General features: G+C 42.0%; 1 protein-coding gene across 2 annotated transcripts in view; it reads right to left on the bottom strand.

The window, feature by feature from the left end:
• B4GALT6 (beta-1,4-galactosyltransferase 6) overlaps positions 1–15,349 on the bottom strand; it is a 46,692-nt gene extending 31,343 nt beyond the window's left edge. The window contains exon 1 of one of the 2 annotated variants that reach the window (XM_084620215.1): positions 14,425–15,349. In XM_084620215.1, the coding sequence (XP_084476341.1) occupies positions 14,425–14,539 (115 nt within the window). In that variant the 5' untranslated portion in view covers positions 14,540–15,349. Of the gene's footprint in view, positions 1–5,647; positions 5,701–14,424 lie in introns of those variants that run through there. The other variant, XM_084620217.1, reaches the window with a different exon arrangement.
• Between the last annotated feature and the right edge of the window lie 1,775 nt (positions 15,350–17,124).

Here is a 17,124-nt window from a genome sequence, read left to right as displayed (position 1 = left end):
AATTGATGAAAAAGACTCTCCTTTCTGTATGATTGAGAACCCACACTTCATTAACATGTTTCAGTCATTAAGACCAGGATACAGTCCACCCAAGAGAGCAGATGTCACAAGCCAAATTGCTGGATAAAGTGTATGAAAGAGAAATTGAGCAGTGTGCAAAAGGTCTAGAGGATGAAATTGTTAACCTAAGCATTGATGGGTGGAGCAATGTCCATAATGATCCTGTTGTATATGTTTGTGTGACAATAGAAGGGAATGTCTTCCTACAGAAAAAAATGATACACCAGGAAATGCACGCATAGCAGAATACTTAAAAGAAGTTGCAGTAAAAGCTGTAACAAACTGTGAAAAAAAATTCAATTGTCTAGTATGCATCTTGGTCACAGACAATGCTCCAAATGTATCTAAGATGAGAAGAAATGATTTAGAAAAGAGTCCCAAGCTAATAACATATGGTTGCAGTGCTCATTTGATGCACCTCCTAGCCAATGACTTCAGTGTTCCAGAAATAAAGGCTAATGTTAAAACTGCAAAATACTTCCGTAACAACCACTTTGCAGCAGCTATTCTGAAAAAAGTGGGAGGAACCAAGCTAACTCTCCCACAAGATGTGCAATGGAACTCAGTAGTGGAATGTTTTGAGCACTATATCAAGAACTGGCCTAATCTGATGACAGTTTGTGAACCAAATGGTGAAAAAATAGATGGCACTGTCACAGCCAAAGTTCTCAACATTGGGTTTAAGAGAAATGTTGAACATATGCTGAGTACCCTGAAGCCTATTTCTGTAGCCTTGAACAAAATGCATGGAAATAGCTGTTTTATTGCTGAAAGGAGAGGAGTTGGCTATGACATGGACATCCAGCAATCATTCCTCCATAATGTCAACGCTAATAAACTTCAGAGCTAAGGGTGTTCGCTGATGTTTAAAGAAAGTCACACCAGTGGAAGTCACTTAAGCACTTGGATTCAGAGTCTGTTGACGTGATAATCTCACTTTTAACAGCAGTAGCTTCTTCTGCTGGTGTAGAAAGAATATTTTCTTCCTTTGGACTAATCCATTCCAAATCGAGAAATGGTTTGGGACCTGAAAAAGCAGGAAAGCTTGTTTTTCCTTTTCCAGATTACGAACAAAAAGGAAAATGAAGGTGAAGACAACTGAGTTAGCTGCAGAAGCCAATATTTTAAGTTTCTCATGTCGACCTGGCTGACATAGTCTATTTAATTTTTGTTAAAAGAATGAGGACTACTTGTGGCACCTTAGAGACTAACAAATTTATTTGGGCATAAGATTTCATGGCCTAAAACCCACTTCTTGGGATTTTTTTTTAAATATATCACATAACTATTTTAGTTAAAAACAATGTTAACGAAAACAAACCTGATTTTAAAAAAACTTGAACGTTTAACTAAATGCAAAAATTCATATGCTTGTTTTGTTAAAATATTATATGTTTGCTGTTGAAGAAAAAAAATCCAGAATATACAACGTTGTTGTTTTAGTTAAATAAAACAATGTAAATGTCTGTCTGGTGATGTTCTCCTCCTAATACAGCCTGGCAAGAAAATCCTCCAAATATTAATGATTAACCTGTTGAATTGGAAAGAGTTCACCTCCCAATGACTTCATAAATATCTGCTTCAATTAACTTTGGTATATGAAATAACCAATCATTCATTTTCTGATATAGCTGTAAAACTAAATCTGAAAAGTTTTCAAAATAAATCACTTTCAAATGTAGAGAGTGTACCTTCTAAAAATGAAACCTAATCTATCTCTGAGTTGTGAAGAATATGTATTAAGGTTATAACAACCAACAAGAATGCACTTTATGTAGAAATCCATGATTAAATCGAGTCTTCCTGACTAGTGATTTAAATCAATTTGATTAAAATCAAATCCACCCTGTCACAGGGTATTTTAAAAATAAATTTATTAGGCTTTGTGAAGCACTCAGAACTATAGTGATGAGAACCATAGAAAAGCTCATAAAGGAAATTCTATAATCAAAGCAGTAAATAAGGCATGAAGCCACATGATGAATAATGAGGATAAAACAGAGATATTGCATATCCGCTCAGTGAGTGCTGTCCCTTTTGAGCACTAAATGAGGCAGTGATCCTGTGGAAAAAACATAAAATCCATAGAATAACCCATTTGCAGAAGAGGGCAAATTAGGATGGCAAAGGTAACCTTCATTTTGGCATTTCCTAACTTTTGAGTGCTTGACTTACAACCTTAATGTTCTTTTAATGTTGTTTCTTGTGGATAATATAAATAAAATACTACTGCAGTATTATGTACTTAGCAGAGAAATGGTATATCAATATGGCTCCCTTATTAGGATGTCTCCTTGAACTTGATTTATCTTAATGAAAATAAATGGTAATGATTTCTGTCTATTGGGAATAGTAGCATTAGCACAAAACATCTATTAAGAAGAGCACAATTGTTTAACCAGTTTTTAACTAACAAAGAAATTCTTAGTGCTGGTCTTTTGGTAAACCAGTTGCCTAGCAAAGATTAAGAGACATGTTTTTAGGGTATTCTGGGAGGAATGAGGAAGGAAGAGAGAAGACTGTTTCCAAAGAAAAGCGTAGTGCCAAATTTGGGGTGAATTATATTCCCAAATTGGTTTTGCCAATGTAAAAATGTCACTTTTTCCCTCTGTAAGTGGAAAATTGATGATGCTTTGTCAGTGTTGCCAACTCTTACAATTTTATCATAAGTTAAGAAAAACATCAAATTTTGCCTAAACACTAGCTTTTGGAAGCAAGAGACTGTCCAGAAATCGCAGCTTTCATCTAAAGCAGAGTTTTTAGTCTTCAAGGTAATTGAGAAAAGCTTGAAAATATAACCAATTGCTCTCTACAGGCTCAGAAATCAGAAGACAAATTAAAAGAACCCAAAATTTATTTTTAAATAAATATCATGAGTGTTTAGGGCCTTCCTTATTTTTGCATGCTTGGGTTTGGCAATACTGCTGTTTGCCTATGTAACTGCTCAACAGTGTGGCCCAGTAACTTCAAAGTGTTTTTATAAGTAGATCGTTGCAACCATGATGACTATTGGAATTTTAAAGAAACATATTGGAAACAATTCACACTGCTGAAATAAGATTATCATAGCACTCCACTGACGTGGTGCAGACATTTCAGAGCTACTATTATCGCCACTGTAGCAAGCAAGATTTGATTTCAGAACTCAAACACTTTTTTAAAGGTTCAAAAGACATACTTTTTCATCTCCATCAATGGCTAACTTAAAAATCTGCTGAATCTACATCAATCCACCTGAGATTTGATACATGGTCCTCAATAAGAAAGAATATTTTTGCCAATTCTGGAGTGGTAGGAAAGTAAGAAATTTCATTTGTGGAAGTCTTCAGTGACTTTTTGGAAAAGGAGATAAAAATATCTGATTTCTTTATCGTTCCTGAATTTGAAGTAGTGCTTTTGAATATTTTTAGAAAAGCTGGATGCTGTAAGTTTTCAAGCTGTGCACCATGGACACTTGGACTTCTGCATTTGGATGCATTCTTTGTAAGCTTTATAGGCACTTCTACATGCTATTTTGCAGGTTCTAAACCCAGTGGAGGCTCCTAGGGAACTAGTAAGTAGAAATGACAAGATTATCAGAAGTTAAGAAATCTGCAAATACAGTTTTGAAAACAATTTTGGTACAACAGCAAAGTAAAAATCAGAAGCAGGAAGCCTGACAAACACTTAGTGGGGCCACTGGACAATTGAGGTTCTAATGTAGCACTCCAGGAAGATAAGGCAATTGAGGAGAACCTAAATTAATTCTTTGCATTAATCTTCACTCCAGAAGATGTGAGGGAGACTTCCACCCCTGAGACATTCTTTTTGGGTGCAAATCTGAGGAACTGCACAAGATTGAAGTGTCAATAGGAAAGGTTCTGGAATGAATTGATAAATTAAACAGTAATAAGCCATCAGGACAAGATGGTATCCACCCAAGAGTTCTGAAGGAACTCAAACATGAAATTGTAGAACTACCAACTGTGGTATGAAACCTATCATTTAAATCAGCTTCTGTACCAGATGACTGGAGAGTAGCCAATGTGACACAAATTTTTTAAAAAGGCTCCAGAGGTGATCCCTGACCAGTACGCCTAACCAGTACCAGGCAAATTGGTTGAAACTATAGTAAAGAACAAGAATTACCAAGTACACAGTTTATTGGGGAAGAGACAACATGGCTTTTGTAAAGGGAAATCATTCCTCAACCATCTATTAGAATTGTTTGGGCGGGGGGGTCAACAAATGTGGACAAGAGTGATCCAGTAGATATAGTATACTTGGACTTTTGATGAGGTCCTTCACCAAAGGCTCTTTATGCAGAGTAAGCAGTCATGGGATAAGAGGGAAGGTCCTCTCATAAATCAGGAACTGGTTAAAAGATAGGAAACAAAGTGCAGGAATGGACAGTTTTCAGAATGAAGAGAGGTAAGCGGCAATGTCCCCTAGGGATCTGTGTTGAGAGCAATGCTGTTCAACATATTAAAAAATTATCTGGAAAAAGGGGTAAACACTGAGGTGGCAAAATTTGCAGAGGATACAAAATTACTCAAGATCATAGTCTGCTTTGAACCTAAGAATTACAAAGGGATCTCACAAAACTGGGTGACTGGCCAATGAAATGGCAGATGACATTCAATGTTGATAAATGCAAACTAATGCACACTGGAAAACATCATTCCAACTATACATACAAAATGATGGGGTCTAAATTAGTCACCACCACTCAAGAAAGAAATTATGTATTCATTGTTCGCAGTTCTCTGAAAACATCTATTCAATGTGCAACAACAGTAAAAAAAGCTAATAATGTTAAGAACCATTAGGAAAGGGATAGATAATAAGACATTAACAAAATAAGACAAAGTATCATAATGCTACCATATAAATCCATAGTATGGCCACACCTTGAATTCTGTGTGTAGTTCTGGTCACCCATATCAAAAGATATATACTAGAATTGGAAAAGGTACAGAGAAGGGAACAAAAATGATTAAGGGTATGGAACAACTTCCATATGAAGAAAGATTACAAAGATTGTCATTTTTCAGCTTGGAAAAGATGACTAAAGGGGGATATGATGCAGATCTATAAAATTGTGACTGTTGTGGAAGACAATAGGAAAGTGTTATGTGAAGGAGTAAACAACACAAGAACCAGGGCTTGCCCAGTGAAATTAATAGGCAGCATGTTTAAAACAAGCAAAAGGAAGTACTTTTTCACACAATGCATAATGAATCTGTGGGACTCATTAGCAAGGGATGCTGTGAAGGTCAAAACTATAGCATAGTTCAAAAAAGAACTGGATAAGTTCAGGGAGGATAGGTCTATCAATGGCTCTGATTGCCCCTAGCCTCTGATTGCCAGAAGCTGGGAGGGGATGAATCACTTGATGATTGTCTGTTCTATTCATTCTCTCTGAAGCACCTGGCATAGTATACAGTCTTCTGACAGTGGTCAAAGCTAGATGGACAATTAGTCTGACCCAATATGGTCATTCTTATGTTCAATTCTAGCAAGCAGATCACCATTAATTAGCACAGATGACATCAAGATTTACAAACTATTTCAAAAATGAAAATAATTCTGGATGATTGTTACCTACCTTACTTTTTCTATGAAGAATTTTGAGTAATTTCCTTACTGTAGGTGGTATCCCTGTGAATGTATTTTCATGACAATTGATTAACAGCATCATTATTGTGGGGAAATTTAGAAATTTTCTTTCCCCTCTGGTTTCCACCTCCCATTTCATCTATAAAGAACACAGCCAAAGTGTATAAGAATATGTTGTTGCTGGGTTTTTTTTGTCAGTTCAACTAGATTCTACTTGCTTGACATTTATTGTCCACCTAAAAGGCACTTGAAATATTAGACAAACAAGGTGGGTGAGATAATATCTTTTATTGGGCCAACTTCTGCTGGTCAGAGAGACAAGCTTTTGAGCTTACACAGAGCTCTTCTTCAGATCTGGGAAATGTACTCAGTGTCACAGCTAAATACAAGGTGGAACGGATTGTTTAGTATAAGTAGTTAACACACGTTTCAAGAGACCATTCAAGGTGAAGTGGCCTATTAACACTCTCCAGTCATAGGTGGGAAAGGAGAAAAAAAGGTAAAGGGGGGAAATTTAGTAGGTTATAGATTGTTGTAATAAGCCATAAATCCAGTGTCTCTATTCAGTCCATGATTTTTAGTGTTTAGCAAAGTCACGAACTTAAGCTCCCGGGCTCGTCTTTTGAAGGTGTTGTGCATGTTTTCTTCGAGGATGAGGACTAAGCCCTGGTCTACACTAGGACTTTAGGTGGAATTTAGCAGCGTTAAATCGATGTAAACCTGCACCTGTCCACATGATGAAGCCCTTTATTTCGACTTAAAGGGCTCTTAAAATCGATTTCCTTACTCCACCCCTGACAAGTGGATTAGCGCTTAAAATCGGCCTTGCCGGGTCGAATTTGGGGTACTGTGGACACAATTCGACGGTACTGGCCTCCGGGAGCTATCCCAGAGTGATCCATTGTGACTGCTCTGGACAGCACTCTCAACTCAGATGCACGATTGTTTGCCGTTGCTCTGATACAGGCAGGGACGACTGACGACACGGCTTACAGGGTTGGCTTACAGGGAGCTAAAATCAACAAAGGGGGTGGCTTTACATCAAGGATTATTTCAGGCAGGACTTCACGGAGGGTTCCAATAAGAAATGGTGCACCTAAGTTATTGTTCTTATTGGAACAAGGAGGTTAGTCTGGCCTCTGATTGATGCATGGCTAGATTTACCTCGCTGCACCTTCTCTGTGAGTGACTGCAGTGTGACCTAGAGGAATGAGTCCCCTAGATGGGGGTGGGGGGGGTTGCAAATGAGTACAAAACAAATCTGGTCTATTTCTTGTTTTGATACACTCCATCTATCTTTTACATCTTTGGCTGGCAGCAGACGGTGCAGAAGGACTGCATGCCATCCACATCTCATGGCTGCTCGGCAGAAGATGGTACAATAGGACTGCTAGCCATCCTCATCTCTTGCCTGCCTGGCAGAAGATGATGCAATAGGACTGCTAGCAATCTGTATCACCTGCCTGCTCACCATAAGATGGTTCAACAGGACTGACTGCAGGACTAAAGAGAATGACTTGATCAAGTCACTCCAAATTTAGTCCCTGAGCCCATGTCTGTCTAGGCGCTCCTGATCGACCTCACACAGGCGACCAGGAGCACCTCGGACATGACGATGACGGCTACCAGTCCTATTGCACCATCTGCTGCCACAAGGCAATGGGTTGCTGCTGCTGTGTAGCAATGCAGTACCGCGTCTGCCAGCACCCAGGAGACATACGGTGACAGTGAGCTGAGCGGGCTCCATGCTTGCCGTGATATGGTGTCTGCACAGGTAACTCAGGAAAAAAGGCGTGAAACGATTGTCTGCCCTTGCTTTCACGGAGGGAGTGAGGGAACGGGGGCCTGACGATATGTACTCAGAACCACCCGCGACAATGTTTTAGCCACATCAGGCATTGGGATCTCAACCCAGAATTCCAATGGGCAGCGGAGACTGTGGGAACTGTGGGATAGCTACCCACGATGCAACGCTCCGGAAGTCGACTCTAGCCTCGGTACTGTGGAAGCACTCCGCCGAGTTAATGCACTTAGAGCATTTTCTGTGGGGACACATACACTCGAATATATAAAACCGATTTCTAAAAAACCGACTTCTATAAATTCAACCTAATTTCGTAGTGTAGACATACCCTAAGAGTCAAATATAGAATGATTGTTTTGTGAAGCATATAAATAAGCACAGATTGTGAAAAGTAAATTGGATTACTTTCAGTTTTAATAAACCAAGATTTTTTTCAAAAACAGGTGAAGATTTTTTAAACATGATTTTTAATATTACAGGTTCCCTTGTAACAGCCAATTAGTTATTCTTCTTCACTGAATGTTTAAATGGAAATACCTCATTCAAAAATAATCCATTATGATACATGGATTATGAATACAATACAGTTGTAATAAATCAATATTTGAATTCTGCAAGTGGTAATTAATCATTATCCTGGTTTAAAGTATTTTTAAAAAGCTAAATTCACTAAGTACAAGCTATTGATATCTACCATTTGCAAAATACAGACAGTGTCCTTAACAATATTTTAGAAGACCAAGACCAATAAGAGAAATGGCTCAACAGATACTTGTATGATACAAAACTAATTGGAAATGACAATTATTCATTTTCCATTTTCCACATATTTGTTTTACTAAATGCAATACATACAGAAGGAAGAGTTCCCTAAAGCACGCAATATACTAAAATATAATCAGAGATTTAAAACAAGTAAAAAAAAAATTCAACGCCACAATAATTATGGAGACATGAGGAGTGATTTCATACTTAAACTTGCACTTTAAATCGGAACAAAGTAAAAATAAAAAATCCTTGTTTCACACTTCAATTGAATGTAGTCTCCAAATTTGTCACGATTACTCTTCAGGAGTAATTGACTGTGTCTTACTTTTTAGAAAAATATTTCTTCTGCAGCTAGTAAATGTTTTTAAATGCTTTCTTTTATAAACTTTGTCCTGTTTCTCACTTTTCTTTGGTTTCCTACATCTAATCAATCACACCTCCCTTGCCCCAAATTCCACAGATAAAATCTTTAAAATAGGCCTCTTTGATTTTAAAATTAAACAGTTATTCCCTTTATTCTGGATAACCCAAATGAACTACACCAAGAAAAGCCAATTGAGCTGCTCAGATAAGTCAGCTACCTCCAAACCCCTGAATGGATCTGCAAGTTCCCAAACTGGCAACTCAGGGTATGTCTTCACTACCCGCCGGATCGGTGGGCAGCAATCGATCCAGTGGGGATCAATGTATCTCGTCTAATCTAGATGCGATAAATCGACCCCCAAACGCTCTCTCATCAACTCCTGTACTCCAGCGCCGTGAGAGGCACAGGCAGAGTCGACAGGGGAACAGCAGCAGTCGACTCACCGTGGTGAAGACACCACAGTAAGTCAATCTAAGTATGTCGACTTCAGCTACGTTATTCACATAGCTGAAGTTGAATAACTTAGATCGATCCCACCCCAATGTAGACCAGGGCTCAGACTTCAACTCTACCTCTCTCATTGCTTCCTTCTTCCCATTACCTATTTAAAAAGGGAGTCTTGGAGGAGACCAGAAGAGAGGTAGAGAAGAGATGGGAAGATGAAGTCCAAATTGTCAGATACTCAGCTTGCAAAGGCAGCTGCTGCATCTAAAAAAATTCCTGTGCTTCATCAAAAGTTCCAGTTTGATGTATCAGAGAAGTACCTCAGACTAGGGGCTTTTTTACGCAGTGCTTTAACACTAGCATACTGCACACTAACTAGCCTGTGTGGACCCTGCTGGAACACACTGAAAGTTTCCAGTACATGTTAACATAGTACTGTTTGAAAAGGGACTGTGTTAACATGCATGAGGGAACTTCAGGATCCACACAGGCCAGTCAGTGCTTGAAATGCTAGTGCAGACTAAAATTTACACCCCTGTGGTGCAGACTAAAACATTATGTAGACAAGCCTGAGGACTCAGTTGCTGGGCTAAACAACTGGAAGAAGGGGTTAAATGTTGAGCAGAAACGTGCTTAATGGGGAAAATATACAGTGACATGGATAATGCGTGTATCTGTGGTGAAGGCACAGAGATTAGCAGTGGGGTGCATGACCATGCCAACAGAGCACAGGTGAGAAGTTTAACTCCCAGCTGACTTCTTGGTTCCTAGAGAGACAAAATGGGTGAAGTAATATCTTTTATTGGACTAACTTCTGCTAATGAGAAATACAAGCTTTCCAGCTACACAGAACTCTTCTCCCTGGTTTCTGTTACTCACCTGGCATTGCCACTCAACTGGCATCCACTCCATTGCCTAGCTCCTCAGCCCCAATGGGCAGCCTGCTGCCCTTCTTCCATGCTCCAACTCTCATAAGCCACATTTCAAGTACAGTAGAACACCTCAGAAATGGAGGTTGTTCGTAACTCTGAAATGTCTGTAACTCTGAACAAAATGTTATGGTTGTTCTTTCAAAAGTTTACAACTGAACATTGACTTAATACAGCTTTGAAGCTTTACTATGCAGAAGAAAAATGCTGCTTTAAACCATCTTAATGTAAATGCAACAAGCACAGAAACAGTTTGATTACTTAAAAAAAAGGAAAAGTTAAAGAAAAAGATTTGACAAGGTAGTTTATGTTTAACACAGTACTGTATTTGCTTTGTTTTCTTTTGCCTCTGCTGCTGCCTGACTGCATACTTATGGTTCCAACGGAGGTGTGTGTTTGACCAGTCAGTTCATAACTCTGGTGTTCCCAACTCTGAGGTTCTACTGTAGAAAGATTTATCCCACCTTTATGTATGCAATAAGAACTAATGAAAAAAAAACTGTATTTGGAATTGTAACTATTTGAGGGAAGGCGGTGGAGTCTGCCCGCTAGAGACAGAAAAGTGGATTCTAGAAGGGAGCTTGTGACCAATGGACAACTCTGATACCAATCTCTGTGCCTGTGTAACATTATCCATAGCCCTCTACAAATCAGAGCTCATCTTTTATCCACACACTCCTGCATTTACACATATGGAAGTTTTCCCAGGTTTTTTTCAGTTCAGGACTCCCCTCTTGCAAACCACAGGAGGGTCTCCAGAATAGATAGCTGTACTCCTGAAGCATCTTCAGATAAAATCTTTCCCATCTCCTAACCCCCCTCAATCACCCTCATGTCCTAGATCTTATCATTACTAAGTAGAGCTGGTCAGAAGGAAAAAAAATTTCTGTTCCATGAGAAATTCTGACATTGATTGTTTTTGTTCCAAATTTTAATTTAAGACTATTTAAACTCTTCACTTCAAGAAGGCAAACACATTATAAGACTTATATATTACATATAAATATTAATTTTAATATAAGACAAAACAAAATGTATCAAAATGACAAAGTCTAAACAAATTGTTTCAACTCTCTCCTGTTGATTTTGATTAAATTTTTGACACATTTCCACAAACCCTTTGATTTTGACAGAACTGCATTTTTCAACGGAAAACTGTTCCACTGGAAATTTTTAGTACCACTACTAACAGGAGCAGGAAGAAGGGGGAAGTTACAGCTTTGTATAACTCAAACTACTAGGAATTTTGTGGTGGAGGCATCTTCCCCCTCTCCTAGTGAACCATAAAAGGTTTGCTAGAGAGGAATTCCATTCTGATGACCTGAACAGGTCTGTCAAACTTGAAGTCCTTCTAGAGAAGGCTAGGTCTTCCCAGGGAACTTGTGGAACTCCTTGCCAGAGGATGTTGTGAAGGCCAAGACTATAATAGGGTTAAAAAAAGATCTAGATAAATTCATGAAAGATAGGTCCATCAATGATTATTAAGTCAGGATGGACAGGGATGGTGTCCGTAGGCCTCTGCTTGCCAGAAGCTGGGAAAGGGAAACGGGATGGATCACTTGATGATTACCTGTTCTGTTCATTCCCTCTGGGGCATCTGGCATTGGCCACTGTTGGAAGACAGAATACTGGGCTACATGGACCTTTGGTCTGACCCAGTATGGCCATTCTTATGTTTTTATTATGTTCTTATGTAACATGGGAAGGCAAAAATGCCCTCTTCTTCCACTACTTTCCTCCATTATTCTTCCCTCTCATTACATCACCCATAAACAACCCAATCTTTTCCTCTTCATCCAACCCTCCTTCTCTCCTGCCGTTAACCCCCTCATATCTTTCTGGTCTCAAAAAGAAGGAAACATGTCAGAAAGGAGCTCCACTACAACAACTTTTTGTGATAAGTCAGAGATGAACTGCCCTCTGATGAATCTCTTGTGGCTTGCTGGAGAAGAGCTCCATTCTGGTGAACCAGAGGAAGTTCACCACAGCAAAACTCCATTGTGATTAATGTATTTATTATTCTAACATACAGATATTACACAATTTCCATCTGCATTTCCACATTTAATATACCAACTGTACAATAATTACTAACATAGATCACCCTTTCACACAAGTTTTCCTAAACATTACAGGAAAACATTTTGCAGACATCATTTGCAATCAGACATTTCTCACTTTCACACACTAATAAAAACCTGTGTATTCACAAACATGATAATAACCAATAAACACGATTGGAGTTGAATTTCAAAAGTTCTCATTGGTTATCTACAATTTAGGTAGAGATGTGCTTGGTGTGATTAGAGGAAGGTAGCTGGTGAAGAAGGGGAATTGGTTTGAGTGCAGCACTGATGGGGTATTGAATGACTACTATACATAGCCTTGCTTTTTAAAATTCGCTGGTGGGAAATTCAACCTCGTGTCTTTAATATTGTTAGAATGGATGTGATCTTGAAGCCAGGAATTGGGGATAAGAGTCACACCAAAAAAAAAAACATATTTTAGATGGAAACTGAACTGAAAATTGTTGTGGCTTTTGCATGCTGGCTGGCTCAGAGGACTAATGATAATAGGTCAGATGGGAGAAGGGGGAAACAAAGTGACAGAACCATATAAAGTTTTTCCACACATTCAAATCCAGCCTATGTCAGTAGTGACTGAATGTTTTCTTAAGACTAATTGGATGTGTGACCTAGGGCTAGACCAACAAAGAAAACTCAGGTTCAGCATTGCAACTCCTAACATTTAGACACATTTCCACCTAATGGAATCCACATTCCCAAGTTAGATGCCTAGGCTTCCTATACAATGCATGGGGAAAGTTACGTGCCTAAGACTATGTCTATACTTAAAATGCTACACAAGCAAAGCTGCAATGCTCCAAGTGCGCCACTGAAGTGCTTCAGTGTATACACTTACTACAGCAACAGGAGGGATTCTTTTGTCATCGTAGGTAAACCTGAGAGACGGTAGGTAGGTGGACAGAAGAATTCTTCCATCCAGCTAATACTGTCTACACAGGGGATTAGGTTGGCTTAACTATGTTTCTCAGGGGTGTGGATTTTTCACACTCTTATGAGCTAAAGAAACATCATCCCAATTTTGTAGATGAGGAAACTGAGGCACAAAACCTGAAGATTCTTTAGTCACATAGCACACTGATGGCAGAACCAGGAATAGACCCACAGAATTTTGGCTCCCTGTCCCCTGCCTGAGCCACTTAAATTAAATACACCTCTTAAATTGTAAAGATGCTCCCCTGTACTTGATAACTGGTATAAATCAAGAACCAGGCTGATTTTTTTGCTAGGGGCTGTTCTCTTCTGGCATTGAGCAGTCTCTTAACATGTTTGTACTATTTTTTGAAGTCCCATTTTAATGAAAAACAGTATCAGTACAAGAAACGCTAATCTTAAGTAACTATGGAAGTCCGGGTAAAACTGATAAGAAAACCGCTGATTACTGTGCTGCTTTTCTAGTCTGCATTGCTATTGTCTTCAGTGTTCTACCAGAGGGCTTTTAGCTTATTAGATGATACTTTATAGTACTGGCTGTTTCAACTCTGTGAGGTAAGGAGGAAAGGATTCTTTCATATGATACTGATATGTCAGCCAAATGATGCCAATTGTGATTGACTAACAAACATTTTTCCAACAAGCACCTGTGGGCTTTTTCCTGTTATTTTGGGATGGTTCTACCATCCATATCTGCAAAGCCATTTCATTGCATTCCTTGAAATTCCATCTTAAAACTTTTCCCTCCTGAGATGTCAAAAAAAAAAAATCCACAATGGTTAGGCAGTTACCTTGCTGTGGCCACTGTGTACAGGTTGACACTAAAAAGTTAGGTCAACTCAGCTACATCATTCAAGGATGTGAAAAATTCTCACCTCTGAGCTACATAATTAAGCCAACCAACCGCCAGTGCAGCCAGTACTAGGTTGATGTAAAAGTTCTTCCATCAACCTAGCTACTTCCTCTTGGGAAGGTGGATTAACTAGTGATGGGAGAATGCCTCCCATCGCTGCAGAGCGTGTCTACATTGAAGCATTACAGCAGCTGCGGCGTTTAAAGCATTTACATATCTTTACAAAGCATTTGAAAACCTTGATTGAACGGTGCAACAGAAGTATACTGTACCACCCTAACTATCCTTCAATCTCTCTCTCTCTCATCATCCCTTGAGGGGAATGTCCTTTAGTTTTAGACCTAAATTTACTTCCATCCAATACCATTTCTGCGGCATCTCTCTTACTCTGAAAGATCTCCCCAGTGTTGTATTATGCAAAGCCCATTATTATTTAAAGCCTCCCCCAAAACAGACTCACAGACAGACACTCTTACCTTGGGCCTCTGTCCCAATTATATTCCTCACACTTGGGGATTCTGGCAAATTAAGAGATTTATAACCCTCCACCTCGCCGGCCCGCCCGCCCGGAGATATTCCCTACTTACCTATCCCAGGGGCCACGTAGATGAAGTAGAGGCACGACGAGGAGAAGGAAAAGAAGAAGATAAAGGCGAGAATGGAGCGATTGGAGACCCGCAGCACCTTCCCGAGCAGTGACATCCTCCTCCTGGACAGGGGCTGCTGCCTCCTACTCCCAGCAGTAGCCGGCGGCGGCGGCACGGCCCAGCGGGAGGCGGCAGACTCCCATGGAGCGCACGGCGGCGCGGCCAGCCAAGGGAGGGGGCCTCAGGCGAGCGACCGGCGGCAGGGAAGAGGCCAGGGCTGGAGCGGAGGGATGTGGGGAGTGTCTGACGGCAGGAGATGAACGGCGGGGGCCTCGGTGTGTGAGGGACGCTGGAGCGAGGGGCTAGTATACAAGGGTGCTAGCGGAAGGGCGGGGGCTCCGGGTGGGCGCTAGGTATGGGGCTGAAGGAGCGGCAAACACAGCAGCGCGCAGGGGAGGGGAGCGGCTCACTGGGCCTGGGGGTCCGGTGCTCCCTTCCCCGCTGCGCAGGTGAAACGGGGCCGCGGAGACAGCGCGGGGGGGGGAGGGGTGGCTGCTTCAGCGCTGCGAGCCGCGGGCCCGGTTGTTCCTGCCCCTCACACAGCGGGGGGTGGGGTTAATCCGCCCCGCTCCCTCCGCCGGCAGTGGCAGACCCCGGGGCTGGGCCGGGGAGGGGGAGTCCTAGTGCTGCTGGGTGGCTCGGTGGTTGCTCATGCCGCCGGGAGTCGCGGCCGCCTGCTCCCTTCTCACGGGCGGCGGCGGCGGCAGCAGCAACAGCAGCAGCATCGCCGCCGCCACTGGACAAAGTCACCTCCACGCCCCGCCGCTCCTTCCTCCCGGGCCGGCGGCGGGGAGCGCGCTGCAGCCGCCCCGCCCCGCAGCGACCCGGCTACTGCGGCGGTTGGGAACGTGCACGAGCCTCTACGGGGCTAGCGACCAACTGCAGAACTTCGGCGGGCGCGCGCCTGCCCGCCCACTCAGGCCGCGCGAGCTGTCTAGTCTGACACTGTCAGAGGCTCGCGGCCGCGCCGGACAGCTCGCGCGGCCTGAGTGAACGCGGGCTGCGCCGCTCCAATAGGGGACAAGGGAGAAAAGAATCCGCTTTCCTGATTGGCTGATAAATAAACTACTTTATCGGGGGAAGAGCGTTTTACCAGACGCTCTGGCTGCTATTGTTCTCCTCCGGAAGCGGGGCGATCCAGGGTCCTGGGGAGAGAATATTAGTGGTAGGACAAGAGAATGGGTGGGTTAAGAATGGGTGCCTGGGGAAGGGGCATGGGGGGAGGCAGAGCTGGCCGTGGACACTGTGGGAAGACGCCTGGCTGCAGCCTTTAGGCTGGGCTCTGTCTCCCCCTAGGTGGGCCCCAGGGCCGTATGACGAGAGCAACGGCAGCTGGTGCCCTCTGGCAGCCATAGTGCCAGGCCTGGCAATGGCACGAATGGACTGTTTTTTAACAAGAAGATGTGTGAGTGGTAGGAGCCGCTCAGAGAGAGGATAGGAGGGGCAGCAGCCGTCTATTGCGGCAGAAGGGAGATGAAAAGAAAGAAAGAAAGAAAGAAAGAAAGAAAGAGTAATGGGTTTGGGGAACTAAGTTATGTATAACTTTAAATCTCCTTTTGCCTGCAGCTGAGCCTGCTTCACTGCTGCAGTACAGGTCAGGGCTCAGGTTTTTCAGGACTTTGGGGAAGGGGGCAGGGGAGGGAAAGAAATTTGCACAGTTAAATGTTATTCAAAAATAACTGTACGGCATTCTCACCAGTTTAAGAGCTGTAAACTTAGTACAAAGTATATCTTCGTATGCATATATCTGCATACTGCCCTCCCCTCTTGTAATGGAAATAAGTTCTCACGCTGTAGTGTATGTGTTTGTCACCTATTCTCCTCAGAACCAGAGGACAGTAGCAGCTTCACAGTTCAGGCTGAACTCCTCAAAATTGCCTTGGCAGTCCAAAAATCCTCACAACCAGCAGCAGTTCCTGTCCTAGAGTCAATATTAAGCCAGTTCTTCAGTTTTCCGCTACATCGGGAGTGTGGATGCTAACTACCACAGGCTCTGGAATGCTATTCCGATAGCAGGCACACCTTAACCCTGGAATGTCCAGCCAATTAGTATATAAGGCTGTCTCCAAACTCCAACTCCATTTATAACTTTTTCCTCACTGACCTCAGATGGTGGATGTTTGCAAACGGTTTGACCTTAACAGAAACCCTCTACCCAGTTTTAGAGACACCTACTGGGCATGCCCAGTAACTACCACACACCTCTCCTCTAGAAGTCTCCAGGCCCTTGTAACTAAGGCACACCTTGTTCTTTACACCTATGCAGAAACAAGCCTGAGCATGAATCCATGTCTCGTCCCCATTGCTTTGTTCCCTGTTTTAGGCTTTAAACAAATAAATCAAATGCTGCACTATACTCATGTAGATTATAAGGGTACCCCTAGGGCAAGTTTTCGGTCACTTTTCCAGTGTGTGGACCATAATTTAATTAGGCCATGTCCACACTATAGCCTATGCCAGCATAATTTATGCCGCTCAGGGGTGTGAATAAACCACCCCCCAAGTGACATGTTACACGGACAGAAGCGCTCATGCGCATAGCATTGTGTCAGCGGGAGAGCTTCTCTTGCCGACATAGCTTCTGCCACTTGTGGAGGTGGGTTTTTTATGCCGAGGGCAGAGCTCACTTCTATCAGCATA

Source organism: Lepidochelys olivacea (genome assembly GCF_965140295.1).
Source record: "Lepidochelys olivacea isolate rLepOli2 genome assembly, chromosome: 2".
NCBI lineage: Eukaryota > Metazoa > Chordata > Testudines > Cheloniidae > Lepidochelys > Lepidochelys olivacea.
Note: the sequence above shows the minus strand (reverse complement) of the source record. Positions and strands in the feature narration are given on the sequence as shown.